This window comes from Onychomys torridus, chromosome 3 (assembly GCF_903995425.1).
Source record: "Onychomys torridus chromosome 3, mOncTor1.1, whole genome shotgun sequence".
In the NCBI taxonomy this organism is placed as follows: domain Eukaryota; kingdom Metazoa; phylum Chordata; class Mammalia; order Rodentia; family Cricetidae; genus Onychomys; species Onychomys torridus.
In genome coordinates this window covers 112,437,609-112,465,510 of record NC_050445.1, presented here as the reverse complement: position 1 = coordinate 112,465,510, position 27,902 = coordinate 112,437,609, and the positions used below count along the sequence as shown (strand labels likewise).

Sequence of the window (27,902 nt, the reverse complement as noted above, 5' to 3'; positions counted from 1 at the left end):
GAAGATCAAAGACAAGAACAAATTCATTTGTGAAGACAAAAAGAAAACGTTGCTAGTTTTCTTATGACACCCCAGACTTCAAAAGTTACAGTCCTGCTCACCGTGCACTGACATGGGAGGGCAGTGACTTTGAGGGTGGCCAACTGGAACTGAGAAGATGTTCCAAGCAATAAGGATGTGCTGTGCCAGAAAGCACCAAGCCTCTATGATGACTTCAGCAAGAGATCTCCTGGGGCCAGAGCCACCACACCTCACTGAAAGTAAGGATGACGTCAGAGACAGGACTGCAACTGTAAGCATCACTGGATGGGCTGGGCCTGCACACACAGGAAGCGGCGTGTACAGAGGGCTCGGAGCTGTCTGAGGTTTCAGGCATCTCCTGGGGGTTGTGACATATCTCAACAGAAGTAAGGCATCTGCTGTATTTTGGAGTTTCATAAATATATATGAAATATATTACAATAGTAGCAAAAGGTGAGCGTGAATGATACTGATGTAAAGTATTTCATTATATGGGAAAAGGCATAAGATTAATAAAATAAGGATGTGTATTGAAATCCAATGATCATCAGCTGGGGGGGGGGGGGGATGATGGAGAAAGAGACACAGACAACAGATAGCTGTGTTTTTAAAGGTGAATGGTGTTTGGTGAAGTATCAGGAGGTGCTTGAGCAAACAAAAGAACTGGCCATTGCAGAAAAATAACAAGACAACAGACTTCATCCCAACTGTGCGGTTATTTACTTTAAACAGGAAGTGACCAGCGTATTTCAGCCACAAGCCCGAGAATGCCAGGCTAGAAAAAGCAGCAAGAGCCAGCCTAACAATAACCATGCTGGGTTTCCCTGACTATTCATGCAGCTGCGTTTCTCTAGAGGATGAACTGAGGAATGGCCTCAGTTGCACAGGGTAGTAATCTGTGTTTTAGTTAGGGTTTCCAATGTGGTGGTTAGACACCATGACACAAAAGCACGTTGAGGAGGAAAGGGTTAATTTCCTCTGAGCACTCTCAGGTCTTACAGGATCACTGTGAGGAATCACAGCAGGAACTCAAGGAGGAAGCAGAGGCTATGGAAGAAAGTTTCTGATGACTTGCTCAGCCTCAGGACCACCTGCTCAGGGGTAGCACTGGCCCCAGTGGACTGGGCCTTCTGACATTAATCAAGAAAATGCCCTACATACTTGCCTCCAGGGTGGAGGCATTTTTCTCAATTGAGGCATTGAGGCTACGCTTCCCAAATAACTCTAGGTATAAAAATAAAAAATAAAAAACCAACCAGCATCTGGGACATTCTCTGAAGGCTGAGAGACTCCATGCTGTCCTCCGAGGCTGCAGCATTTGAAGATGGCAAACCCAGAGAGCAGAGTCCTGGGTATTGTTTGCTGATGTCTCCTAGGTAAAGCGAGTCTCAGAGCTAAGTGCTAAGCAGTGTGGTGAGGGACACGAAAGCAGGGGTACCTGGAGGTTGAGGACATTGTTAGAGCAGCCTTCTACACACAAGTCCATATGACTCACAAGAGAGAGATGCATGGAATAAATAATAGCAACACGCTAAGGGAAAGAATAGAAAACGTGCGTGTATAAACATTAATCATAAAACTTGGGATAACAATATTAATATTACACAAAGTAGACTCCCAGATAAAAACTGTTTACTAGGCAAAGTCTGAAGACCATGATGTCAAAGGCAAGCTACCAACAAAGAAGAAAGCAGAGAGGAAGTTAGACAGTGTTGCCAGCTGAACCACAGTGACACCCAGGAATCAGCAGTTGGGAGAGGCAGGTAAGGTCCGTATGTGGGAGGAGATGGGAAAAGCAAAGGTGTCTGTTAGAAGAGAAGTGTAAAGGGATGAACAGCAGTGACTACCCTTTCTGTTATGAAGCTAAAAAGCAAATACTTGCCAAACTCAAAGTAAATAGGAAAAAAAAAAGTAAAAATTCTGAGTTGAGAATTTTGAAAGAATGAACTGATAAATATTTGATGAGACTGGTTTTTGAGAGTGTGGAGAAAATATAACATACAGTTATTATCACTAATGAAAAGAGGATCTTGCTTTGGAAATAAGAGAAAACAGGGGAATACCGTCCTTTCTAGAAACCAGCTCAGTAACAGACTGGAAAAGCCTTTCTCAAGCAAGTTCTTCATCCCTCATCATCTTGACCAACCCTCCATAGATGCCTGAAGAAGCCGTGATCTTGTGCAGTATAAGCCAAGTATTACCATTCACTTTAGAACTCGATGGTGCAGAGTAACTGCAAAGTGTCCTGACCTGTGTGGGTCTGCTTGTCATGCTGCAGCCACAGGCCACCGGAAATGTTGAGAGCATTCCTGGGTAAGTGAGGTCCCAGAGCCAACAGCTATGAAGCATTTGGGAAAAGTCCAATTCTACAGACGCTCCTTCACAGGGAGCCACGACAGTGACAGTGCAGACCTCGTGTTGGGTTGTCTCTGTGTGGTGGAGGTCATTTTCACAGAACAAAACATATGATAGACATCGCATGACTGTTTCCCAGGGGAGACATGGGAAGTGCGTCCTGATGTGCTTGTGCGTGCTGTTCCTTTGATGCTTTCGTCAGCAAACATTATCAAAACGCCGCAGCACGACTATGACCCCAGAAAGTCATGCTCAAGTCCGTGGGGCCCTGTGACTGATTCTTGCCAGCACCACCCTGCAGACCACCATTCTGCTGCATACCTGGATTTGCTAGGCACCAACACATCGATGCATGGATGGGTGATGCACAGAAGTTGGACTCACTCATCTCACAGCTGTCTGTGCTACTCCCATCAGTAAGTGTTGTGTGTTGCAAAAGGAACATGAGACATGTGGTTTGAAAATCCCCGGCTTCTAAGTGGGAACACTGGCCGACAGAGAAACCACCAAGGGAAACAGGACATTTTAATAACAGCCTCTTATGCAGGAGTCCCAGCCTCTCGCTTCCCAGGAAGTTAATGTTGCACTGATAATTGAACTTCCAGAGAGCTCATCATCCTATAAAGGCCTGGCTCCCTACTCCTTAGGTTTCCCAGAAGACATAAGGACTCGGCCCCTCAGTGCCAGCTTTCCCACTGTCGGAACAGGCCCTCCATTCCCAGGCCACTGTCTCTTTTCAGATTTCTAGATGTTGTGGGTACTTAGAGACGGGTACCAGCAGTGAGGTAGGTGACAAAACAGGTGACCAGTTAAAAAGCTGCTAGAGACAAAGGGAAGGGGCGGGGAGAGACAGAGAGAGAGAGACAGAGAGAGAGAGAGGATGAGGATGAGGATGAGGAGATCTTTAGCTCAGGAAAATCGTTGTAAAGGAAATGAAATGGGCTTAGAAGAACAATTCTCCCGTTCCCATACTTTATTTGGCAGAAGAGAAACATGGCAAAGCCAAGGAACCTTCTCCACAGCCCCAACATGCTATTTTTTAAGCTTTCTTTTTAAAGCTCGCTGTTAACATAATATTCCAGTTTTAGTGCTACCAAGAATATTCCAGGCTTTACTAGTCCATGACCAAAGAACAAGATCACGTTTAATTTTAAGTTTAAAGTAACGAGTTTCGTCAGGACATTTTCTTACTTGCATGTAACACACCTTAGCCCTACGTCCCTTCTATTGTGCTCTCTGATCTTCCTACCCCCTTTACCCCTTCCACAGCCCTAACACCCCCACCCCCATGTACTGTGTCCAACTTTTTTCTCCTCCGGCTTCCACATAGTAGTGAACACATGCAATATTCATCTTTCTGAACCTAGCTTATTTCACTTACCATTATAATCTCTGTTTCTGTCCATTTTCTTGGTCATGATAGCTGTTCTTAGCGTATTTGCATACATGTACTGCATCTTCTATGCACATCCATCTCTTGGTGGACATCTGGACTGGTTCTCTTTCCTGGATATCATGAATGGGGTAGCCATATACGTGGCTGTGCATGTGTCCCTGTTGCAGGCTGACTGGATTCCTTCAGGTGTTACCCAGGAGTGGGATAGCTCTGTCATTGGCAGTTCTTTTCAGGTTTGGGGGGAACTTGTACTGATTTCCATGGTGGCTTCAGTAGTTAAAGTCCCACTGCGGTGGAGAATGGCTCCTCTTTCCCCACATCCTCACTGGCATTGGTGATTTTCTTGGGAAATAACCATTCTAGCTGTGGTGAGATGGAATCTCAATATAATGTCATTTGTATTTTCCCAGTGGCTGGGGGTGTTGGACATTTTTTTTTTTTTTTGTATGTCTTGGTCTTCTGTATTTCTTCATTTGTAAAGATCATTTGCCTGTTTGTTGATTGAATTATTTGTTCTTTGGTGTTTTGCTATTGTTGTTCTTTACAGATTCTAGATATTAATCTCTTCTCCACTCAGGCTTTCTCTTTGTTCGGTTGTCTCCTTTGCTGTGAAGATTTTTAGTTTGATACAGCCTCATTAACCAGTTCTCATTATTAGTTCCTGAGATGCTGAAGCCCATTTCAGAAGGTCTCTGTCTTGCTTATGCTGAAGTGTTTCTGCCTCTTCCTTTAGTAATTTCAGAGTTTGGGGTATTACAATTAAGTCAGTGAGTCAATTAAGTCATTTGTGGTTGATTTATGTACCAGGCAAGAGGTAGGAATCAAATGACATCCTTCTGTATGTGAATAACCCATTTTCCAAACATCATTTGTAGAGAGGCTATCTCCTATCTCCAATGTATATTTAAGATTTGTTTTCTTTTTAATTATATATGTGGGAGGTGTGTGCACATGAATGCAGATGTCCTAGAATGGGACATTAGATTCCTGTGAGCTGAAGTTATAGGTTATTGTGAGCTACCTGATGTTAGTGCTAAGAAACCAAACTCTGAACTCTTAACCAGTGAGGCATTTCTCTGCCTTCCATTCTATGGGTTTTGTTGTTGTTGTTATTGTTACTTGTTTATTTATTTTAACACAGTCAAGAATCAGATGGCTGTAGCTGTGAGGGTTTGTTTATGAATCTTCTATTGTTTTCTACTGGTCTCTGTGTCTGTAAGTGTCCCTATGGCTCTATAGTATAGTTAGAGGTCAAGTATTGCTTTTTTTTTTTTTTTTTTTTGGCTCAACTTTGCTTTAGACTCCCAGGATATTTTCTGTTTGTGTATTTTAGGATTGTATATTTAGATTTTATTTAGATTTCAACACCCAATCTAATTTTCAGAGAATAGTCTTCGTCCCCAGGCTGCCCCTCCTCCTAGCTATTTTGAAGGCCCCTGGGGCTGCTATCTCTCAATGCTCAGGAGCAAACTCCGATTCCCATCCCCACCTCTGCTGCTGGGAACTCATGAGCTGCCGATTCACAGGACAGAGTTCTGCCAGGAGTGACTGGTACATGCCCCATCCCTGCACCTCCTTGTGGGGCATACCATTCTTGTCTTTATCTCTTTTACTGAAGTATGTATTATTGACATATTGGAGGTGATGGAAGAACTATAGCACACAGAATGGCTTCCATCCACAAGGGCCCAGACCCGTCCTGGGGCCAGTCACTACTTCAGCCTGGCCTTCCTCCACAAGGCCAAGTGAGGCTCCTGTCTTCCTGGGATGACAGACAGTGGTGGTGCCTGTTCCTCACCCACTTCACAAGAATCTCTTGGAAGTCTGTTCAGTTCCAGTCACAAGACCTAGAAGACATAGCAGACTCAAACAGGCCTGGCCCACGAAAGGGTCGGGCTATTAGGGTTGCTGATGCAGAGGGTCTCTCAAAGCCAGGAGCCCAAGAAGACCAGTGCAGCTAAGGCTGGGGCAGTGGGAGCAGGCAGTGAGAGGTGAGGTTAGACAGGGAGGCAGTGGCCACCCTGAAGCTATCTCAAAGCCACAGGGAGGTCCCTCATGTGCAGTGACTTGTTATGGGAGGGTCTTGAGCAGAGGCAAGAATGGCATGATTTGATCTTCATTTAAGACTCTGGCAGCCTCACTCAGAGTGAGTGGAAGTGGAGGTTGAGGGGCAGGTGCTATCCCAGAGGCCTTTGCAAGGTCAGATGGCAGTGCAGCCCCTGCTGCTGTCTGGGTTGAGTGTGGATCTGTTTCCAGATATTTTGGGAGGTAAACCAGCACAGTTGGCTGAAGAGTCAGGCAGTGACCCAGGTAGGCCTCCAGTTCTTGAGGCCACCATGGACCGTTGGGTTCTGAAGAGACAGCCAGATAAGAGTCTTCGCCTTTCCCAGTGTTTAAGAGACATGGTGCTGAGTAGTCCACTTGAAAGCAGCAACAGCGGGGACCTTTGCCAGGCTCTTTCAGGGTGTCATTATAATGTTCCAACAGCCTGGCAATCCACTGCCCCCAACCCCAACCAGACCTTCTGTCACACCAATTTTCATGCAGGATTAATGTTTGTCATTAGCATTTCGACCCAAACAGCTGCTGGGATAAACAGGTGGTGTTTCATTCATTGGCTCAGCCCTTCAAGAAACTTGTCAGCACAGCTGACAGTAGGACCTCTAGGATCCAGTCTCACCCCTGCCACTGGCTTGTTATGAGACCTTGGACAGGTTCCTGGGGCGTTTGTAGATTCAGTGTCCTTAGCTGTGGAATTGAAGAGCCATCACAAGGCTTGAGTGCCTGGGGACATCATGTCATCGGTACTCAGCAGAGCCTGTCTGTGGAGAGCTCCGAGTTCCAAGTTTTATCTCTTTGATACAGGGACAATAGCACCCACATTGAGAGGTTATCAGGAGGCAAAAATCAGCATCTTTGAAATGGGTTTGGTGTATCACATTCCCCAGGAATGTTAGTCTCTTCCCACTTGGAGGCTCTTTCTCCGGCATAGCACAGTGCTACTGCAGAGCTAGGAACATCAATGTGGGCATCTTACCCTCCAGAGAGAGTAGTCTGCAAGAGTCCACATGGCTCCAGATGACACTCCAGCTCTCCCCCATCCTCTGTCCCACTTCCTCTTCCTGCCCCACACTGTCACCTTGCCCAAACAGAGGAACAGCACAAAGGAACAGCACACAGGCGTCAGCCACCAATCGATCCTGCTTATATGCAAAGTATGGATTCCATGTGCTTTTTCACTTTCGAAGCTGACTGTGCTGTTTCCTTTGGCATCGTTTGCTTGGATTCCTCCCAGCTTCTTCCCTAAGGTGGCCTTTCCCTGCTTTCTCCTGGTTTCTTGGTGCTCATCACTCTCTGGCTCACGTAAGCCATTTGTGTCTTTACCCGTGTGGCTATGTGTCCCATTAGGAGCAGGAACATTTTAAGGTTCATTTCCAGTGTAGAAAGAAAGCTTTGTCCACTTTACCAAAGAGGGAAATTTTAAAAGCAAGTGGAGACCCTTGTGATAGGTTCCTCACATTGTGGAAATCTTAACTCATCCTGCTCTAGCTGTGGCTGACTCCGAGTGGATAATGTAACGCAAAGAGTTGCCCACTGGTGGGTTTGGAGAGCTGGTGGAGCAATACAGCATGCACATGGAAAGCAAACTGGTGCATATGACTGTCACCAGCAGGGCGAAAATACTCTCATGAGGCTAACAAGATACTTTTGTGTTTCAGGGAACAGATCCGACAAGGCCTAGAAGAGCTCCAGAAAGTTCTGCCAGGGGGAGACACGTACATGCATGAAGGATTTGAAAGGGTAATTTCTAGACAGCTTTAAACTCTCCAGTATAAAGCATCACGTTGGCATATCAGCGTAGAGATGGCTGGTGAGATGAAGCGCGTGTGTTAAGGGGACTAATAATGCCCAGTGATAAGAGAACACAGATTCCCCCCATAAGCCCACTGACAACTATCTTCAAATGCACTAAGGGAACGCATTGTCCTCCTTAACTGATACTCACAAAGGGTTTGTTAGCCAGTACTTAGATGTCACTCAGGAACTGTGCCACACACAAGTTCCCTCAGTTCCCAAAATGTCCTTCATGGCTGGCAGCCGCAATGGCGGAGATGGAATTTCAGTACCTTTGGCTTTAAGGGAAATCTCTCCAAGACTCTGAGAAGGTCTCCACCCACGTCAACAGTTAGCTGACTCAAGCGTGAGAATCACTTTACCTGAATCTCAGCACTGGCATTTTGAGTGAGACTCGGGCAAGTGACATGTAGAACAGAGACAGCCCTGGCTGTAGGCGAGCAGCAGGCTCCTCAGACCTTCCTTCTGTGGTTGAATCTGATGTTTAGATCAAGTGTGACTTAAATGTCCCTTCACTTAACTATAAATGCATGAAGAATTCTTAATAGAATCCTCAGAAAGAGAAATTAATAACCATCATATCCTGGTTACTATTTGACTGGCAAGCGGTGCTGTGTGGCTAATGGTCTAATGACTTCTCCGTGTGTTTTTCAGGCCAGTGAGCAGATTTACTATGAAAACAGTCAAGGTAAGATTGTCACGTAAAGCCACGTTATGAAGTGTCTCATCTCTCCGTGTTTGCTTCTGAAAGAAACTTTTTTCACTTCAAAGTGCATGTGTGATATGGTCCATAAACCCTGGACATTCATTCTATCACAAAGAAGGAATATGAAGGAGAGCCTAGAAAGGTCGCTTTATACCAAGTCAAATTCTATCATGCTGTGCCAGGACACATTATATAAAAACAATTAAGATCCCATTATGGCTACAGTCTGTAATTTACATGAATAGTTTTGCATGATGATGTCATTAAATTAATAAATCCTTGGATGGACTAGTAAGGTCTTGGATTTTTGTGTCAGATTTAATTATCTTGTCTCTCTCTGAGCTTCTGTGGTTGAATCTGATATTTAGATCAAGTGTGACTTAAATGTCCCTTCACTTAACTATAAATGCATGAAGTGTGCTTAATAAAGTCCTCAGAAAGAGAAATATAATAACCATCATACTCTGGTTACTATTCATCTCTCTCATGGAGAGCATTCCAGTATGTCACACTTGTCTCTTTGATGAGATTCCCTATAACTGTGGGGACTTTCCTCCTAATAACCACTTCCTGTTTGATTGTAATTAAGCCGCTACAAATATGGTAGGCCCCAACTTGCCGAGCAAAATCAATTATAAGAGCTATTACTGGAAATCTAAATAACACTGGAGGAATTCCAGACCATTTTGCCAGCAGCTGTAACACTTCTGGGCAGCTAGTAAATTCTGATAAACATTATGTTTTGGCAAACTGTCTTCCAAGTGTGGTGTATGTGGTCAGCTATGGCATTCAAGACGGACCAATGCAGTCCAAGTGCGGAATTCGCCCCAGGCTTGATGACCATTGGCCATTGGAGCTGTTTGCCAGGACTGTCTGGTTCAGCAGCCATGGCACTAGGTCGGTCTATACGTTGAGAGGAAGCTGAGAAATCCAGAACTCTGACCCCACAAAACTCATGCTGGAGTCACTTCCACACCCCAAAACAAGATTGGCGGGTCTCACCGAGTTCATTTTCAGTGATTGAACTTAGAAAAAAAATCTCAGGCATGAGTGGGGGTGTCTGGGGTACAGGACATGTGAGGCGGTCTCTGTGGGGGCTTCCTGAGGTACAGGACAAGTGAGGGGATCTCTGTGGGGGTGTCCTGGGGTACAGAACAAGTGAGGGAGTCTCTGTGGGGGTGTCCTGGGGTACAGAACAAGTGAGGGGGTCTCTGTGGGGGTGTCCTGGGGTACAGGACAAGTGAGGGGGTCTCTGCTGTTTTTGAGCAGGATACAGGACAGCGAGCGTCATCATCGCACTGACGGATGGAGAACTGCATGAAGATCTCTTCTTCTACTCAGAGAGGGAGGTGAGTGGCAGCCACTGTGTCTCAGTGTGGAAAGGGAACCGGGCATGCAGCTCAGAGCTAGAGTATGTAGTGTGTACCTGACACGTGCAAGGAGACCAGGGCCTTTCTCTGACCTGACCCCGCTCTGTATTCAGGCAAAACAATTGTTGTTCTTGGTAAAAACCTGAATGGGAGTGGTTCATATGTAAAAATAATCATAATAATTCATTTTAAAGTGAATTTTCATGTCTCACACATGGTAAATGTTTTCCTCCTTTCAAAAAAAATCTACTATGCCTTTGTTAAAGGCACTGTATTACTTTAGCAGCTTAAAGAGTGTCTCACATATCAGTTTTAAACAGAAAGTGTTGGTAGCAGTTTTCTTCCCTTTTCCCTCATATTTCCTACTAAAACAACAGAGAAGAAAGGGCTTCTTGAGGTACATAAGATTCTCAGTCCAACCAGGCGGCGGTGGCGCACGCCTTTAATCCCAGCACTCGGGAAGCAGAGCCAGGCGGTTCTCTGTGAGTTCGAGGCCAGCCTGGTCTACAGAGCGAGATCCTGGACAGCCAGGGCTACGCAAAGAAACCCTGTCTTGAAAAACAAACAAAACGAACAAGCAACAACAACAACAACAAAACCAAAAACCTCTGTGCAGAGGCGGTGGAACGCTCTTTCTGGTCTCCTGCATTTCTCCTTCTCTTCCCTTTTCTAAGGTTTGTCTTTACTGTATCTTTAAAAGGCTTTTAAAGAACATTTATTTTCTGTGTATGAGTATTTTGTCTGCTTGTATGTATATGCACTATGTTTGTGCCTGGTGCCTGTGGAAATCCAAATAGGGTGCCAGATCCCCTGGAACAAGGATGATTGTGAACCACCATGAGTGTGGGTGCCCTCAGAAGCCAAAGACATTGAATGCTCTTGGAGCTGGAGTCCCAGCTGGTTGTGAGCTGTCTGATGTGGGTGTTGGGAATCAGATCGGGGTCCTCTGGAAGAGCATTGCACACTCTCAACTGGTGAGCCATCTTTCCAAACCTCCTTTTCATTCCTTTATGCTTTCAAAAATTATTCCCCAAGAGGAGGGACTCCCAAGGCCTCACCCCCTAGCTGAGGAGCCACTGGCAGTTGATGGCTGTTTGGAGAGGAAGTTACTTTTCTTCAGAGGTACGGTCACTGGAAGGTGGCTTAGGTCCTGGAGGATGAGCCCACAGATATACTGAAGTCTTATTACAGACACAGGCTCGCTCAAGCCGAGACAGAAATTCACGAGGAAGGAAAAAGACACAAAGGGGGTGGGGCAGAAGCTGGAAGACAAAAATGGCAGCATTGCAATTCTCTGGGTCTTTAGACCACTGTTGAGTTTAAATTGAACTCCATCCACAAGTATGAATTAGTGTGTTTGCTCATCCCGAGCTTGGACTTGGCTATGCTCTAGAGACACACAGGAGACGAGGCACAGTTGCTGGGCTCTTGCATGAAATGCTTTCCTTTCTTGCTTCTCCCATGAGCACATGCCTGGCATGGGAAATGCAAGCTAACATGACAAAGGCCCTGAGAATCTGGGGAGTAATACGTTTCTGTATCTAAACTTAACACTATGTGATGGAATGTGAAGCGGCTTATTTAGGCACCAAATAACCGTCAAATAAAGTAAAAAGCCCTAATAAGGAAAGAATTGAAATAAAATGAATGCTGAGTGTGAGGGGCTTAAAGTAGACGTTAGCTGGAAGCAATTTTAGGTATGGCACATGCAGACTTGGAAAGCACTCAGCGCCCTCATGCCAACAGAAGAAAGCGTTCCCAGAGAAGATACAAAGACCGTGAACCCTCCCTTCTCCATGACTCCCCAGAAAGCCCATGTAGAGGAGAGGAGTCCTGGAGTTGATGGAGATGAGGTGATGGCTGTGTCTCTAGGTTCATTGCATTCTGAACGCAGCAGGAAAGAAGAAAAGACCTGTTCTGTCCCTTCTAGAAGTCAGTGTGGGAAACAAGTGGGTTTGACTTCTCATAAAGGGAGAAATTACAGCTCAAATCAATATGCGTATATTGGGCACTTTGTACTTATTGTTCGTTATTTATTGAGCACCTGCTCCATGTGCCAAGGAGTTCCTGTGTTCTATCCTGAAACACAGGAAATGTGGAAAACAAATACCAAAGCAAATCAAAACACCTTTAATAAGTCAAATGTAACATTAAGTTATAACCTGAATATAATAAGTCAAAACCTGGATATTTTTCAATGTGTTGCCTTCTCGGTGTAGAAAAGGTCCTGGCTACCCATTCAAATATGGACTTACCTACCATCAAGCCACTTTGCCCTGTGGCAGTAGAAAGATCTGGTTCATAAAGATGCTGAGTATAGGAGCGTCACAGTACCAGTGAGCTCTGCACAGATGACCACAGTTAATTAATTCCCCAGACACTTTACAGAGTGAAGCCAAGCATCCACCCAGGGATATCTGGTGCCAAAGGCCACATTCTTTTGTCATACTGTGTTGTCATTTCACCCCAAAAGAAAGTATGCCAATAAATCCTACTTAGAGCAAAGGTGGACATTTTTTTCTGGGTGTGTCACTTGGTTTATCTGCCCCTGTCATTCTCCTTCCTCCCACACCCTTCCAGAGATGAAGTCACTGAAGTCTGCTTTGGGGGGGTGCCCCTAAGCTAACCACTGCCCTCTGGTCCACACACTTTACATGAGCCTCTGATGGTCACTAGAGCTTGGGATCTAGACTGCTCCTTCACTGTGTCACCTGCCACAGAGCAGGTGCTCAGGAAACACTCCATGGTTGACAGCAGTCTTGAATCAAGAGGCAGATACTTGCTTCTCCATCTCTGTTTAATCTTCTTTGTCTCCTCACACAGGCTAATAGATCCCGAGACCTTGGTGCAATCGTTTACTGTGTTGGTGTGAAGGATTTCAATGAAACTCAGGTATGCACCTGGATCTCCTCCTGTTTGGAAATGTGCTGAGCTCAGGAGTGGTGGACAAGTTCATTCAGCATGGAGGGGCATCTGTGGAATACATACCCCTCAAAAGAATGTTTCTCTGGGAAGCTAAGCAAGAAGAAACTGAGCTGTATGGAGAATTTGACATTATCTTCTGAGGTTTCAGGGGTCTTAGCACAGACCACCCAAGACACATTTCTTTTGTTTAACTTTCTAGGTAACATTAAGTCACCAAGGTGTCAACACAGGTCTCAATTAATTTAGAAAACTTTCAAAAAATTTTAATTTGACAAGTACAATCTTCTTTTTTAAGTGACAGATGTTTTTTTTTTTTTACTTATTAAAAATGCAATGCATTTTTCAGTACAAAAATGTAGGAATGGTTGGAGAAGTGTGCCCAGAAGTAGAAACCTGCTAACACCCTAAATAAGACCTCATCCATGTGGCTCATTATTGTTTTTGTTACAGTGGCACAGTATTCTCAGTAAGTTACTGAATGAATAAAATAGGATTGCAAAGCAGTGACAACAGTACCTGCCCACTTTTAGAACAAATGCACACGTGTTTGCATTGAAAAAGTACAACAGTCTATACACACCCAACAGTCTATACACACCCAACAGCCTATACACACCCAACAGTCTATACACACCCAACAGCCTATACACACCCAACAGTCTATACACACCCAACAGCCTATACACACCCAACAGTCTATACACACCCAACAGTCTATACACACCCAACAGTCTATACACACCCAACAGTCTATACACACCCAACAGTCTATACATACCCAATGACCACTAAGAACAAACTACAGATACATAGGTGGAGATCTGTTATGAACAGACCTTGTTTTTCTTTCACTTTAACTTTTATATTTTTCCTAAGTTTTTTTTTTTTAACGAGTATGTTACTTTTGCAGTCAGTAAAAACAATGAAAAACTATTTTAATGCTGGCATGGCCTCTGTGGCAGTCCCAGAACTGTGAATGTTGAGGGTTCCTGGTCAGCTGCTCCCTGTCTTCCATCTCCAGCTTCATGAAGCAGAGAGAGCAACAGGCCTGTCCCTCGTGGCATTTGGGGTGAAAGGCCCCTTTCACCAGCCTGCTGCTACAAGAATGCCTGAATTTGGTTCTGAAGTTGCTTTGAGAGGATTCAAGTCTGTTTGATTTAGATAAAATTACCAGTAGATATTTGGATGGGAAACAAGCCAGGGGCCCCCAAATCTACAAATACATCACCCCCCCAAGTCGTGTGTTCATCCATCTGAGCAGTCTTAAATCTGTTCCCAAGAATGAAAATATTCAAACAAAATGCTGGAGCTGCTGCCACCCTCAGCCTGCTGCAGGGGGTCCCTGGTCAGCCAGTTACTGCCGAGGGCCGTCAGTGAGGCCCTGAGCCTGGTAAAGGCTCCGGATTCCTCTGGTTCTGACATAGGTACCCCAACCCCATGCAGTACAATAGTAACTTTCCTGAGTCTCCCACATCCACGCCTGACACGTCTCTGTACATGTTTGTGTGTCTGTCTGTCCTCAGCTGGCTCGGATTGCAGACAGTAAGGACCATGTGTTTCCTGTGAATGATGGGTTCCAGGCTCTTCAAGGCATCATCCACTCAGTGAGTACAGGCTTCTTCTGAAAGGCCAATCTGCAGTTAAGAATGATCTCTCTCTCTCCCCCTGAACCCCCTGCCCTCCCTCCCCTGCCATGCACGCTCTGTTGTTTCTCTCCTTGAGGGAACATTCCTTCACATATCTTTTTGTCTACTATGTCCTAGACCTGCCTGCAGCCTCTCAAATACATTTCTTTTCTTTCTCTTGTGCCAACTCCATCCTACGAGGTGAAGAAGACCCTGCCCTGGTCACAAGCCAAACCACAGGCAGCCTCTGCTCTCAGAGTCTGCACTGGGCTGATTCCCAGCCTACCCAGCCACGACTGAACATAACTGCTCACAGAGACATAACACCTTTAAAAAAAAAAATCTAACTCATAAATTACAGATTAAATACTTACAAAGCAAAAATCAGGTAAGAGTTCTGCTTGAGGTTCCAGTCAGCTCTGAGATCATTCTCAAAATACTCCACTACAGTCAGCCAAGGTGAATCCCAAAACCTGTGCACCAGGAATGCTTTTAGAACATTGATGTCCATAAGCAGAAGTTTGGGGAATTATAAAAAATTATTTAAAAAAAAAAAACAGGCTGGAAATGCCTGTCTTAAATATGTGCAGATTTACTCTACTGAAAAAGTAGAAAAAAAATTAGGAAAATGGAGGGTGTTCGACCCAGTTATTAATCCATAAAGGAGGGCTTTCCTGCATGTCTGGATGGACCAGCAGGATGCCTCAGTAGGTAAAGGTGGTCGCTGCCAAACCTGACTACCTGAGTTCAATCCCCAGAGAACCCACATGGTAGAAGCAGAACCAGTTCTTTCTAACTGTCCTGTCAACTCTGTACACGCGTGTAAACACTTCTGGGGTCACTGTGGCACAGTTGGTATTATAAGACGAGAATTAAAGCACCACATCAAAGAGCAGCCTAATATTATGAGACATTAGCAGCAGGATTCGGGCTGAGCTGGATGCTGTGGGAGCTGTGTGGGAGGGGGTGATTCATGAGAAGGTGGGCTGACCTGCATTGCTGAAAAAACCCTTAAGGAGGTGGGTGACACAGAAGAGAAGCAGCTTGATTTCAACCTCCTTCCCACTGGCTGGAGAAGAGAGGAGATATCCAGGGGGTGTTAATAACAGAGCTGACTGTGGTTGACTTCCAGGGTGATGGACGATACGCCAGCACATTGGCCTGAACCAAATCTGCAAAACCTTCAAAGGGTTTTAACTGCACTTGTAGGCAGTGGGTGGGGTCACTGAAACACTTGTTTTTATTTTAGTTTAAATTAGCATGAAATAATTGTACATTTCTGGGGTCTAAGGTAAGATGGCCCAATCTATTTTCTGAGTTCTAATCAAGTCCTGCTTTGTTTCTGAGATCACAGGAGACCAGGCACACTCAATGTGGGATGGCCACAGACATGTGATGTCACAATACAGACACAACTGTAGACATGTGATGTCTCAGTACAGACACACAACTGTAGGCATGTGATGTCTCAGTACAGACACACAATGTGCACTGATCAAACCCAGTAATTAGCATCTCCATTGCCACATCAGTTCTTCGTGTTGGGGTCTTTGAGCTCTTCTCTGCCCATGCATGTACATAGGAGCACAGATACACCAGAGACAGTGGCCCAGTCAGAGACCCACACAAGGACAGCTTCTGGACAGGGCAGAATTCTTTTCCCTGTTAAAGCTCTCAGGAAGTCCTTGAGAAAGACCCATGCCCAGGGTCCTTCAAGAGTCAATTCTTACACAAATAATTGGTACTTCTGTGTGAATCAGTCATGTCCTTGAATATTTCAGCATTAACAGCTCACCTGAACTCAATGTGAGCCAGGGTGTTTGTAAAACTGCCCCTAGTTCCAGGGTGTGATACAAGTTCTAGCAAGACAGTGACCCCATTGCAGACCTCAGTCTCCAAACTTGAACTGCATGGCGGCATTCTTAGGAGCTTTTATCTGGGGGTTACGTTGGTTTTGATCTTCCCAGGACTGGAAACCCATGTTTATAGCTGTTGTTAACTGGTTTACTTAGACAGAGAAAGAGACAAGTATGGCAGGGCTCATCCTTCTCAAGTCAGACGGAAATAATCATGGCCTAAGAGCTGGCTGGCTGCTTTTAAGAGGTGGGTTCTGGTCCTTTGCCAGTATCAGAAACAAAAGCCATCATTTCCCCACCCAAGGCATCCACTCCTGCTCATTCCCATTGCCAGCCTGCGGCTGGATATCTTCTTATAATAAAATAGGACTGGACTTAATTATCTAAAATAAGATTGCAGAGCAGCTTCTGAAGGCTCAAACAGGTCACAAAGGTTTCCGCATTTTTGAACCCCAAATAAAGGTACAAGGGCTAATACTGATTCATCAATCAAATGCTCACTGAGAGGTCAGAGAGGTGGCTCACAATAGCTAGCCTGGCATTGTGAAGCCCTGGAGCATTGTCCCCTCCCAAAAAAGAAAAGAAAATGCTGATTGGAAACCTGTTATTGTAGATATTGACCATTTAGTTATACATGAAGCAGAAAGTGTCCCTGTCCCAACAAGGCAGGAAACTGATGGGAAAGACCCATAAAAAACTAATAATATATGAAGCTAAATTGTAACAAATGGTATGAAGAATTGCCTCAGGTGAATAGTGAGGTGGGTGGCAGTGATCCAGGCCCCTTTAAGAAGGTAACCGGAAAGGTGAAATGCAGCTGTCCTTGAAGTGCAGGCTTGGAACTGCCAAGCCCCAGCACATGGTCCTGAGATGGTGCCTGGTAGAATGACCGGCGACGTGTAAGGTAAAGGTTTGCAGATGAGATGAAGCAGCAGGCAGCCTTGAAGGCTGTGATGCTTGCTCTAAGATAGCCACGTGCAGAGGCCGAGAGTAGAGCAGCCATTTCCCAAGGCTGGGGAATGGAAGTCATGGTGGCATCTTACCCCAATCCCCTGGGAAACGACTACTCAGATGACAAGGTCTGTGCCTGGATGAGGAAGAAGAGATGTCACTGGCTGTTGAGCTTCCCAGGGGCCCTTTATAACTGCTCTCTGGAGAATCATCTATTATCCTGAGTTACAGTCCAGGCCAGGGACCCACAGGCAGATTGGATAAACTGCCATACCTGATGCTCATATAGTGGGCCAGGGAACTTGAACCCAGCAGTGTCTCCAGAAGCCCCACCTTCCCCATCTAGGGAAGTAGAGTAGACACTGGATGCCCAGGAGCTCTTTGCCCAGGGGACAGTTATCCCCAGGTCCTCTGATGCCTGATTTGGTCATTTCAACACCCTTCAAGCTTCCAAGAAGTACTTACCTGCTAGATTTACAGAATCTGTTTTGTCATCTGTGGGAGAGAGGGGACAGAAGGATGTTAGCAGTTGGAGTAAACATACTTTAACAAATGCCTCTTTTCCCCATTTAATATCACTCCATTTTAAAACCCTATCATTGTCATACAGAACATACTTGGTTGCCATTTGCAGATGAGGAAGCTGATGCCCAGGTAATATTCCCATGGTTACAAAGCTCATGGGCAAGGGGAACACACAGTTCTTCCTCTCTCTGTGACTTTAAGAAAGTAAAAGTAAAAACCACTCTGTGCAGTCACCAAGCTAATCAGGTCATTCAGCCCTCACTGGAACCATTCAATAAATTGGATGTTGTGTGATTGGAAAGGTTTGGTAAATTTACCAAGACCATACATATCAGCAAGTGAGCGGCAGTTCAGGAGATGCTGCTGGTGTCTACTCAGGAGAATGATCCCACAGCTCTGCTGAGCAGTATGAGCCAGAAATAGCGCCATTTCAGAAAGGGAGACTTTGAAGACCAAATACAGGAAATGTCTCAACACAACTCACATGGTTACACAAAGATAACAGAATTCGTGTGTCCCAATCTTAGAGCACACTGCTTGGGTGGAGAGTCCTTTGCCTTCTACCACTGGGCTAGAAGTACCTCCATAATGTCAACTGGTGTTCAGTGGCTCATGAGAAGGGCACAGTTTGACAATTAGACTTTGTGGTCCTTCGGGCAGGCATTCCTCTGAAACTATTATTTCTTCCGTTGAGTTTTAGACAGACACAGCTCTGCGTCAGCTTCTGAGGTCAGGCACATTTGGATGGTACGGCTGAAGACATGAGTTATTATTTCTATTCAATGTGTTTAAAAGTCCCAAAGTAATAACATTCCCATGTCCTGAAGACTGCAGAACGGGGCCATTCAGGTGGAAGGGAAGCCTCACACCTAGGCAAGACTCACCCTCGCAGGACCCTTGCAGTATTCCCACTGACTATTTCAGAATATGACAGTAAGTCATTTTAAAGGAAGAGCCCACTCCTTTGTCTTCTCTCATTGTGGTTCATTGAGGAATTTCCACTGAGCACCACTTGAATTTATCCCTGACTTCCAGTGAAACGGTAATACAATGATCTGACCGTGCTCCTGGGCCTTAGTTTGCCTTTTCAGAAATTCTGTGGGCAGTGACACCAGAAGGTGCGTGGGGGCTGGATTCAGGTAACACTGGAATGGGCTGGCAGCTTTGATTCCTGACACTTGGCCCAATTACCTTGCTGTCTTGTCCCCACTTACTGCAGTCATTGAGGGCAGTGTCTGGTTATGGGAATTGGAGCCCAGCCACTGGTTCCTTGCCATCTGCACCCCAGAGGTTCCCCTCCAATAGATGTTTAAGAGTGTGCCTGATTTCCTATTGCTAGGCACTTGAGTCAGCGTGTACGGCCTGTGTGTGTTTGATTAACAATAAACCAGTGTTGAGTAAAGGTTGGCAGGGGCCTCCTCTTGGGGAATCTGTAGGATCAGCGAACTGGGGACATCTGCCCCGTAAGTATATTTAAATTTATTTTTATTTATGGCAACCAGATCCTGTGCTGATTTCTCCCTTCTGTTCATAGGAAGGCAGAAGAGATGTAGCACCCCCCCCCCAAATCTGGCCTGGAGCCTAGCAAACCATGACAAAAGGCCTTCCAAACCCCCACTGGGAACTGAGGGTTTCTCTCAGTCAGAGTCCACGGTGCAGCCCAGCAGTCCCCATGTCCTGCTTCACGGAGCTAAAACCTCTTTCCAGAGCAAGCATCTCCACAGCAGTAGCCCTTTCCTTAAGCCAGCTCATTTCTCATCTTCAGAACCACCTCCCTTTTGGGGCCCCATCCAGCTCCTGTCTCAACCCCAAGGCACTGTGGAGTCTCTTGCTAGAGACTCCCCGGGTGTCTCCTGCAGCCTGAGCTCTCCCCTCCCGGAACCCCAGTAGCAGCCATTCTGGGAGCCTCTCTTGGATCTCTTCCCTACCATAAGGCAGCCCCTCCCTCCACAGATGCTGAACTGTGGGGCCCCAGAGGCTGCCCATCTGTCCTGTTTCTGGCCTTACATATTTACCCATTACAAAGCTGCCCAGAGGACTGCACGGCATTCGTGACCCATGGAAGACCCACACTGAACCACAGATGGGCATTTTGCAGCTGAGCGGAATACCCTCAGCCCTTCGCCTGCTCTCACTTCCAATACTGCAGCTAGAAGAGACAAGAGACGACATCTTGGCTCTTTTCATACTGGCAGGCTGGAATATGAAGTAAAAATAGAGTCAAACTGTAGTTGCTGGAGTAGAGCAGAAAGTCTTTTAAAAAAAAAAAAAAATCACTTGCCTCAGCAGTCACTAATTACACTGAGGCTCTGCGGACTTTGGGGCCAGGCATTTCTCCTGCTATTGTTCTTATTCTGCTTATTAAAAAGCCCCAACTCACACAGATTCCCACAGCTGCAGAGGCTACCGGAGACTTCTCAGAAAGTTGCAGCTCCCCCCCCCCTGCAACTGCAGTTCCCTCTCTCTAGGCAACAGCAGCTGTGATTTCATAGAAAAGGTGGCCTCTGAGAAGCAAGCTTGTTATACTAGTGTGGTGCTCTAATGGGCGAGGGTGGCAGGCAAAAATGTTCTCCTGCTGAGCAAACCAGAATCCAGTGGTCACAGCTATCTGAGCTTTCCTCCTGAAAACATGGTGGGAACATGGTTTAGTGGGAAAACAAACAGTGTCCTCAGTTTCCCAAGCTTGCCCTGTCTGCCTTCAGACCAGATCCCCATCAGGCCTGCAAATTATAAAGAATGACATACTTATGCAGGCTGGAGCTATGTCCCAAAACTTTCACATGTCTTAAGTTTATGCTTTCTTTATTTGGAATATTGTATCAGAGCACATAAAATCACTGTGTCCCAGAAAAATACATGTGAAATACTCAGCATTTATTTTATTTTATTATTTTATTTATTTATTTTGAGCTGAGGATTGAACCCAGGGCCTTGTGCTTGCTAGGCAAGCACTCTACCACTGAGCTAACTCCCCAGCCCTTCAGCATTTATTTTAAAGACTGATATGGACCTTGGCCAATTTCCGGTTTGGGGGGGTTTTGTTTGTTTGTTTGTTTTTGGTTGTTGTTTTTTTCCTTTTTTGAGACAGGGTTTCTCTGTGTAGCTTTGCGCCTTTCCTGGAACTCACTCTGTAGCCCAGGCTGGCTCGAACTCACAGAGATCCACTTACCTCTGCCTCCTGAGTGCTGGGATTAAAGGCGTGAACCACCACCACCTGCCCCATTTCTATTGTTAACAGATATGTGACCATTGGTTTAAAGTGTGGGGCAGAATTTGACAAAGAAGAGTGTCTGACTTCGTTACTACTTAACTGTAAATTTCAGATTGAATCGTCTGAGCTCACAGGATGATCTAGAAAACAAGAATGAACCAGTTGCATAGCCCAGGCTGTCGGGATCTTTCTAAAAGCAAAGGGTCCCAGGCTTATCCAACATGTCTTCTGCCATCAGCTGTGAAAATTGTATGGCCCTACTGGGGAAGCCCAAGTCCCACCTTCTAAACATAGACCTCTGTGGGTTTTCCCGAGCAAAAACGGCAAGGTCTTTTAAAAGCAAGCTCCCCTAGATCACCTACAACATTATGATTTGAAGATTATCCATTAAAGAGATGGAGATGGCAAAGCAGTCCTCCTGGGCAGGCAGTCCCAGACTGGGAGATGCTCAGTAAGCAGTGGTGTAGACAATGTATTCAGAAGGCCCAGGAATTATACAGACAAAGAAAGGAGAGCACAGGAGTAGGGTGCTGTATTAAGGGCACACAGAAAATGTTCCTTGAATTCACTTTTTCACTCTAATAAATATTTAGTCCCTACTGTGTGCCAGGTTAGTCTTTGTGAATACAAGGGTGGGTAAGAACAGATCCAGTCTTAACCCATGTTGTACGTACAATCTGAAGGGCAGCGGCCTATTAGAAACAAGCATACTTATAAAGTGTGATAGGTCCTTGAAGGAGGGCAGCTGATCTGAATTGTGGGTAGACACAGATTTCTTCATGCTGGGGTCACTTGGACTTGCTGGCAGGGCTTCTACTGTTTCTGGAGAGTAGCCAGGCAAACAGCTTGAGGAAAATTGCTAAGTTTTTGTGTTAGAGAACTGGACAGATTCAGCTAGCCAATGAGAAGTTATCCTGTGGCAGATCCACCAAACTGGACGGCTCCATGGGAGAAAAGAAAGGTTTATTGTAAATATGATAGCTGCATGACTGTCTCTCTGGTGGTAGAGAGAGGGGAGCCAGAAGCTTCTAGAGGAGCCTATAGCTGTCATGGCTGTCTCCCAGGAACAGAGAGAAAAACTAATCAGGGGAAAGCCTTGCAGGTTATAAAGGAAAGCATTTGGGAAGCCCATAAACTGCAACAGCCTGGGAGTGAGCATGGTGGAGGAGTCGGGGAGGAAAGAAGAGCCAGGAGATAGCCCAGATGCCCCATTTGTCCAGGTCAGAAGGGATAAAGGAAGTGGGTCTTCTTGGCACAAACCATTGGACTGGTTTCTGAAGAATGCTGCATATGAGCTTTTATCTATCATCCAACAATCCCCCTGTGTCCAGCCTGAGCTGAGCCCAGACTGTCATAGTTAGCAACACTGCCGTTCTGGGGAATTTCGACCTAACAGTACATCCATACATCCTTCATAGCTAATACTGCCTTGCAGGAGAAGGGCCCTCTAGCCCCTCACCTTCAGAGTCTCCAGTCTCTGAACTGAGCTGCAGTCGGCTTCAGTTCAGGCAGAGTGATGACAATATAGTCTGGGCTACTTGTAATCAAGGGGTCACCCCAGCCCTAAGACCCACCGATACCATTAAGATTTCCCTACCGTTTGAAGCCAGAGATTCCAAGCTAGCAGGAGCTATGATCCTGAACAAACTCTGCCCATCCCCACTGATGAATTTTACTCTGCTGGCTGTTATGCTCCCTTCCAGATGTTTTAAATTAAGGTTGGGAAAGCTGTGTTTTTACTTGATTGAATCACAGCACTTGGCTGACATTTTTTGGCCTTTTATACATACACTCCTCAGTGTTATCAGCTAATTGCAGACACTTTGAGAAAATAATACAGCATGTGTTTATTATGACAGACCCTGTTAGTGTGTCTATCATCAAAGATTCATGGAAATTTCTTTTACCAAATCCTGGTCGTATGTTAGGATGGATTCAGAAATATCAATGGAAATTCAGGAACTTATATGAGCAGACGTGTCATGGTGCTTGTTTTGGGAAATGGAAAAAAGACAGACCTAATAGCTCAGCTTTATTCTTACACTGTTTTGAAATCTTCAGTTGTGAATGATTAAATGATTGATTCCACTTTCTAGAGGAAATCTGAGGAATTTTTGCAAAACATCAAAACACAGCTCTGCTGTTCTGATGCCACTGTTTACCTATGACTTTGTTCCATTTCCTTCAATGTGGTCTGTTTGGAGATCTGTCCCTGAGGACCTGTAAAGTGACCCAGGAGGCAGGAGAGCCAACAAGCAGTCTACAGTGGGGTAGTCAACACATTCAGGTAGGGTGCCACCTGAGGAAGACAGTATTTCGTTCTAGGATACTACTAAAGGCCTAAGACAGAGGGACCATAGGATGGGGAAGCATGGAAAAGCCACATGCCTGTCCCCCAGATGTATCGTTGGGGTTGTCCCTGATGTCAAGTCAGACCGAGGACAAAGGGAAATTAAGAACTCAGCATTGAGACAGAGTGTCCAGAGCCAGTTTTGTAGGGACTTTGAACTCCAACAGAGATGCTCAAGAGAGAGATGTGACATTCAGAACATTCCATGGTCATTGCAATGGGGTCAGGTTAGCAGGAGGGAGGCATGAGGCCACACCAGTGTGGGGTGGGAAAAGTATCTGATTAAGCTAGAGCTGAGGGAACCACCACCCAGGTACAGAATCAAGAGGAAGCTGAAGACAAACAGGGTCCTGGGAAGGCAAATGACAAAAATTCCATGCAGCCGCACTGTAAGAAGAGCCCAGAAATGTGCATTTTAAACCAGGGGCTGGGAGTTGGCTCACTCGGTAAAGGGCTCGCTCGCTCCGCATCCTGAAGACCTACCTGTGTTCCAGCCTGAGAACCCAAGTTTAAAAAAGGAAGTAAATAATCTCAGCCCTAGCGGGGCAGAGACAAGCAGGTCACTGGCTAGCCAGCCTAAGGAGAGACTTTCAAAAGGAAGGGGACAAAGCCCGAGGAACAATCCCCAGTGTTGTCCCATGGCCTTCACAACTCCCGTGTGCACACATGAACACACACACAAGAGAATGAATGAATAATTGAAAATAAAATTGGCAAGAAAGAATGCTGCTTTTCATAACTTTTAGGGCTTCCTAAAAGTCACACTGGTTACTACTAACGGATCAAAGAAACTTTTGCTATTAAAAGTCACACTGGTAACTACTAACGGATCTAAGTAACTTTTACTGTTAAAAGTCACACTGGTAACCACTAACACATCTAAGTAACTTTTGCTGTTAAAAGTCACACTGGTAACTACTAATGGATCAAAGAATCTTTTGCTGTTAAAAGTCACACTGGTGACTGCTAACGGATCTAAGTAACTTATGCTGTTTCATCATCTGCTCTCCAGATACAGATTTTTTCTTAAGCTTATCTGTTCATTTCCTTTCACCCTGCTGCTCTCTGAGGACGCCCAGATTTCTTCCTGGATTGGGTAAATATTGTCTTTCTTGAGAAACTGGTGTTTTCATTCCGTGGATTGAGATGTTCTTCAGTACTTCTGCACTTAACTACTGGAAGGCTTGGAGCTAACTCCAAGGAGATAAGCCCCTCCCTGCCCATCTTTCCTGACTGACTCCTCACGCCATCTTTCTCCCATTTGCCCTTGAATCCATCCTCTGAACTGTAATTTGTTGCCCTTTCCAATTGATCATCTATCAGGGTGGGTGGATTGTCTAAGTGTAAGCTGGAACAAGAAGTTTACCTAAGTAAACATCCATGCAGATGAATGGACATTTCCCAGCTCTAGAATTCTATTCTTTTTCCTATTTCCCAGCTCTAGAAGACACTTCCATCCTTTACAAACTGAATTCTATTCATTACATCATTAGCTGGTTTAACAAATACCCTTTGACAAGTTCAGAAACGATACATTTCGACTCTCCGAACCATCTCAAATTTCATAGTAAGTAAGCCCCAACCACATGTGGTTAGCAGATTAGTGCAGTGCCCCCTACTTGTTTAAAATGCTTGGTTGAAATGTTAGTCAGTACTTGACGAGGGGTAGAATGCATAGGAGGTGGAGAGAAGCATACCTCAGCTAGAGGACACGTTCCTTCCATCTGAACAAGGGCGGGGAGTCCACCTGAAGAGTAAGGCAAGCGTGCAACCTGCGAAGCAGGCCAGGGCAACTTTCCAGACTTTGCCTATGAAAGAACTCTGAGCAGTGTGACCGCCAAGCCTGTGGCGAGCCATACCTGTGCTCGAACCTCCTCTCTGCTGTTCACTCTTCCTGTGCCCTGCAGGTCCACTGTGCCCCCTGCTTTCCCAGCTGTACCCCGGCTGACCCAACTGCTGGTACAGTCCCACTCGAAGCTGCCTCTTCTGGGGAACCCCTAGCATAGCTCCCCACAACTGTCTCCCATAAACCCTCGGGCTTAACCCCCACCATCTGCTCCTTTAGCTCTCCTCCAACCTAGGACTGGCCATGTCACATAAAAGTCACATTTTGTCCTGAGGCACTGTCCTCCAAGCCAAACTGCCTCCATCTTCCCAAGGCCAGCTAGGCTTCCTTTGAGATTTCCTCTTGGGGGGGGGGGGCTACCCACTGCTGACATGTTCACATCTCCCCCAGGGAAGGAATTTTAGAGAGAACATTTGTAATGCCACGTTCAATCTCTTGATTCAAAACAGGACTCCTGTCTAATAGGTTCAATAAAAAACCTAAAATAAATCCTGAAGGGTCAAGTGAATGACGGGGTCTTATGTCTGTCTGGACACTCAGCAGCCCCTGGCACAGCTGGGCTCACCAATGTGTGGCAGTGACAATGGTGTGTCACCCACAGTTTCTCCTGCACTCCAGTGCCCTTGAACTTCTCTTTCTCGTACCTGAGAGCACTGTCTTAATTCTTTTAGTAAAACAAGCCTGTCATTGATTGTTTTATTTCCTCTCCACCTAGATTTTAAAGAAATCCTGCATCGAAATTCTAGCAGCCGAACCGTCTACCATATGCGCAGGAGGTAAATTGAAATTAACTGCTAATCGCTTTCATTGAGTTGGTGGTATTTTGAGCTCCAATCTATATTGGCTTCATGGGTAATGGAGTGGAAGTGCGACAAGCGCAGATGTGTTTAAAACAATCAGAAATTGCCAATTAAATCTGCTGTGTGGGAAGGAAAAGAAAGGAGAAATATGTCAGTTGCTGGAAAGCCTGAGATCAGCTCTCAGAATCCCCTTGTCCTGGCACATGAGCACAAGGAAAGTATAGAAATGCCGGATTCTCACCTTGATGCAAGGCTGATCCCAATGTAGATCATGCCAGAGGGCCGCAGTGAACCCTGGGCCTCCCCTGACATGTTGCTCTTAAGTATTCTGTGGACTTGATGTATTTATTTGTCTTAATTGTTCTATCTACCAGGACTTATAAAATGGTGGTCTAGAACTCCAGGCATCACTGTAAGGTCTGTTACAGTTTATCATCAATGCAGGAAATCTCTAGAGAGCAGCCTTTTCTTTGAGTCACAGTAACTTCTCCCAGTGGACCAGGCACATTGCTGGGTGCTACAGATCCGAGGACAGACTCTTTGGGTCCCTGCCCCCTGAATCTTTTGTCATTCACTACTGTGAGACCCTGTTGATGTTCCATCTCTAGCCTCTCTGAACACCAAATGCTAGTCATTAATTATCAACAGAAAATACATCACCCAACCCAGATGAGACAGTAGATCCTGCAGGAAGGGCTTGCTTGTGGCATATTTTACTGGCATAATTGAGGTGCTTGCTTAAGGATTTCCTTCTCAATTCTTGATTGCATTTTAGAGCAATTGAAAATGGCCAAGGAGGTAGACACTAAATCTGTGTCAACCTTACATTAAATACATACAAACATACATGTTAGGGAGACTCAATGCTTATGTGAATGCATATGTACACACATATGTATGAGCTCCATACATATATGAATGCATATGCACATACATTAATATATACATACACATGTGTTGTTATGTATGTTAGCAAAATACTTGGTGATCTTCAGAGATATGTGTTAATTTTCTGAAGAAAAGCAATTTGAAAAGATTTCCTTCCTATGTTCAAATAAATTGTTGTTTGGCAGCACAAATGGCAGAGGAATGTGTTCACCACAGGGACCACTCCAGGAGAATGTTTCCTAAGAAAGCCTGTTGTGGTGATTTACACATACAATCCCATCACTTGGGAGGCTGAGGCAGGAAGATGACCAGTTCAATGCCAGCCTGAGCTCCACCTTATAAGAAAAAAGTGTGTGGCCTGGAGAGACAACTCAGGACTTAGGAGCACTCGCTGCTCTTGCAGAGGACCCAGACTCGATTCCCAACACCCACATGGTGGTTCACAACCATCTGTAACTCCAGTCTCAGGGGATCTGGTGCCCTCTTCTGATGAAACTCCAAGGATATCAAACACACAGATAGTGCTCATACATGAAGGCAAAACACACACACATAAAATGAATAAATCAAAAACACAGGGGAGAGAAATTTGTCAAAAGATATGACCACATGAACTCAGGCCAGGGCCTTGTAAAGGGCCTGTGAAGGGCAGAGTCTAAACTGGATCAGACTGCATTGACTTCAAGGCCAGTCACTGCTGAGCTTCGAGAGCTTCCCATAAAGGAGTGGGCTATTCAGAGTACTTGAACTCCATGTGAAAACAGTATGTTTTTTATAATTCTGAACTTAAGGTGATTAGGAGACAAGGAAGTCCCTTGATTGCACAAGTATCTCATACATGAGGAAAACTCAGGCTTTGGCTTTGCAATCTTGGATGTGTAACAACCTTGTGATACATCAGATGGCAGTTTCTAATTCTCAAGAATTATTAGCTCCTTCCCCCAAGCACCTTATTTCTCTCCATGTTTCCCTGCCTAGCAAAGTACCTGGCACTAAATAGGCCATCAATAAAATTTGATGAATATCTTCACTTATGTGTTCCTTCAAAACACAATACCATTGACTTTTCTCTATTTGATCCTTTTTAACTCCTTCCATACAGCCATAAGAGGTTCTTTTTAACTGTTTGGTTAGAATGAAATTAAAAGGCAATAGCTATTTATACAATAGAAAAAAGCCCTCCTCAATAATCCTAGACTCCACAAATTACTCCAAGTCTCCC

The 27,902-nt window shown here is 45.2% G+C and overlaps 1 protein-coding gene across 1 annotated transcript in view; it reads left to right on the top strand.

Moving 5' to 3' along the window:
- The window catches only part of Antxr1 (ANTXR cell adhesion molecule 1), a 194,036-nt gene that overhangs the window by 44,413 nt on the left and 121,721 nt on the right, over positions 1 to 27,902 (top strand). The window contains exons 4-9 of the mRNA XM_036182094.1: positions 7,492 to 7,573; positions 8,282 to 8,315; positions 9,603 to 9,682; positions 12,527 to 12,595; positions 14,152 to 14,232; positions 25,708 to 25,768. Coding sequence (XP_036037987.1) covers positions 7,492 to 7,573; positions 8,282 to 8,315; positions 9,603 to 9,682; positions 12,527 to 12,595; positions 14,152 to 14,232; positions 25,708 to 25,768 — 407 coding nt within the window. The remainder of the gene's footprint in view (positions 1 to 7,491; positions 7,574 to 8,281; positions 8,316 to 9,602; positions 9,683 to 12,526; positions 12,596 to 14,151; positions 14,233 to 25,707; positions 25,769 to 27,902) is intronic.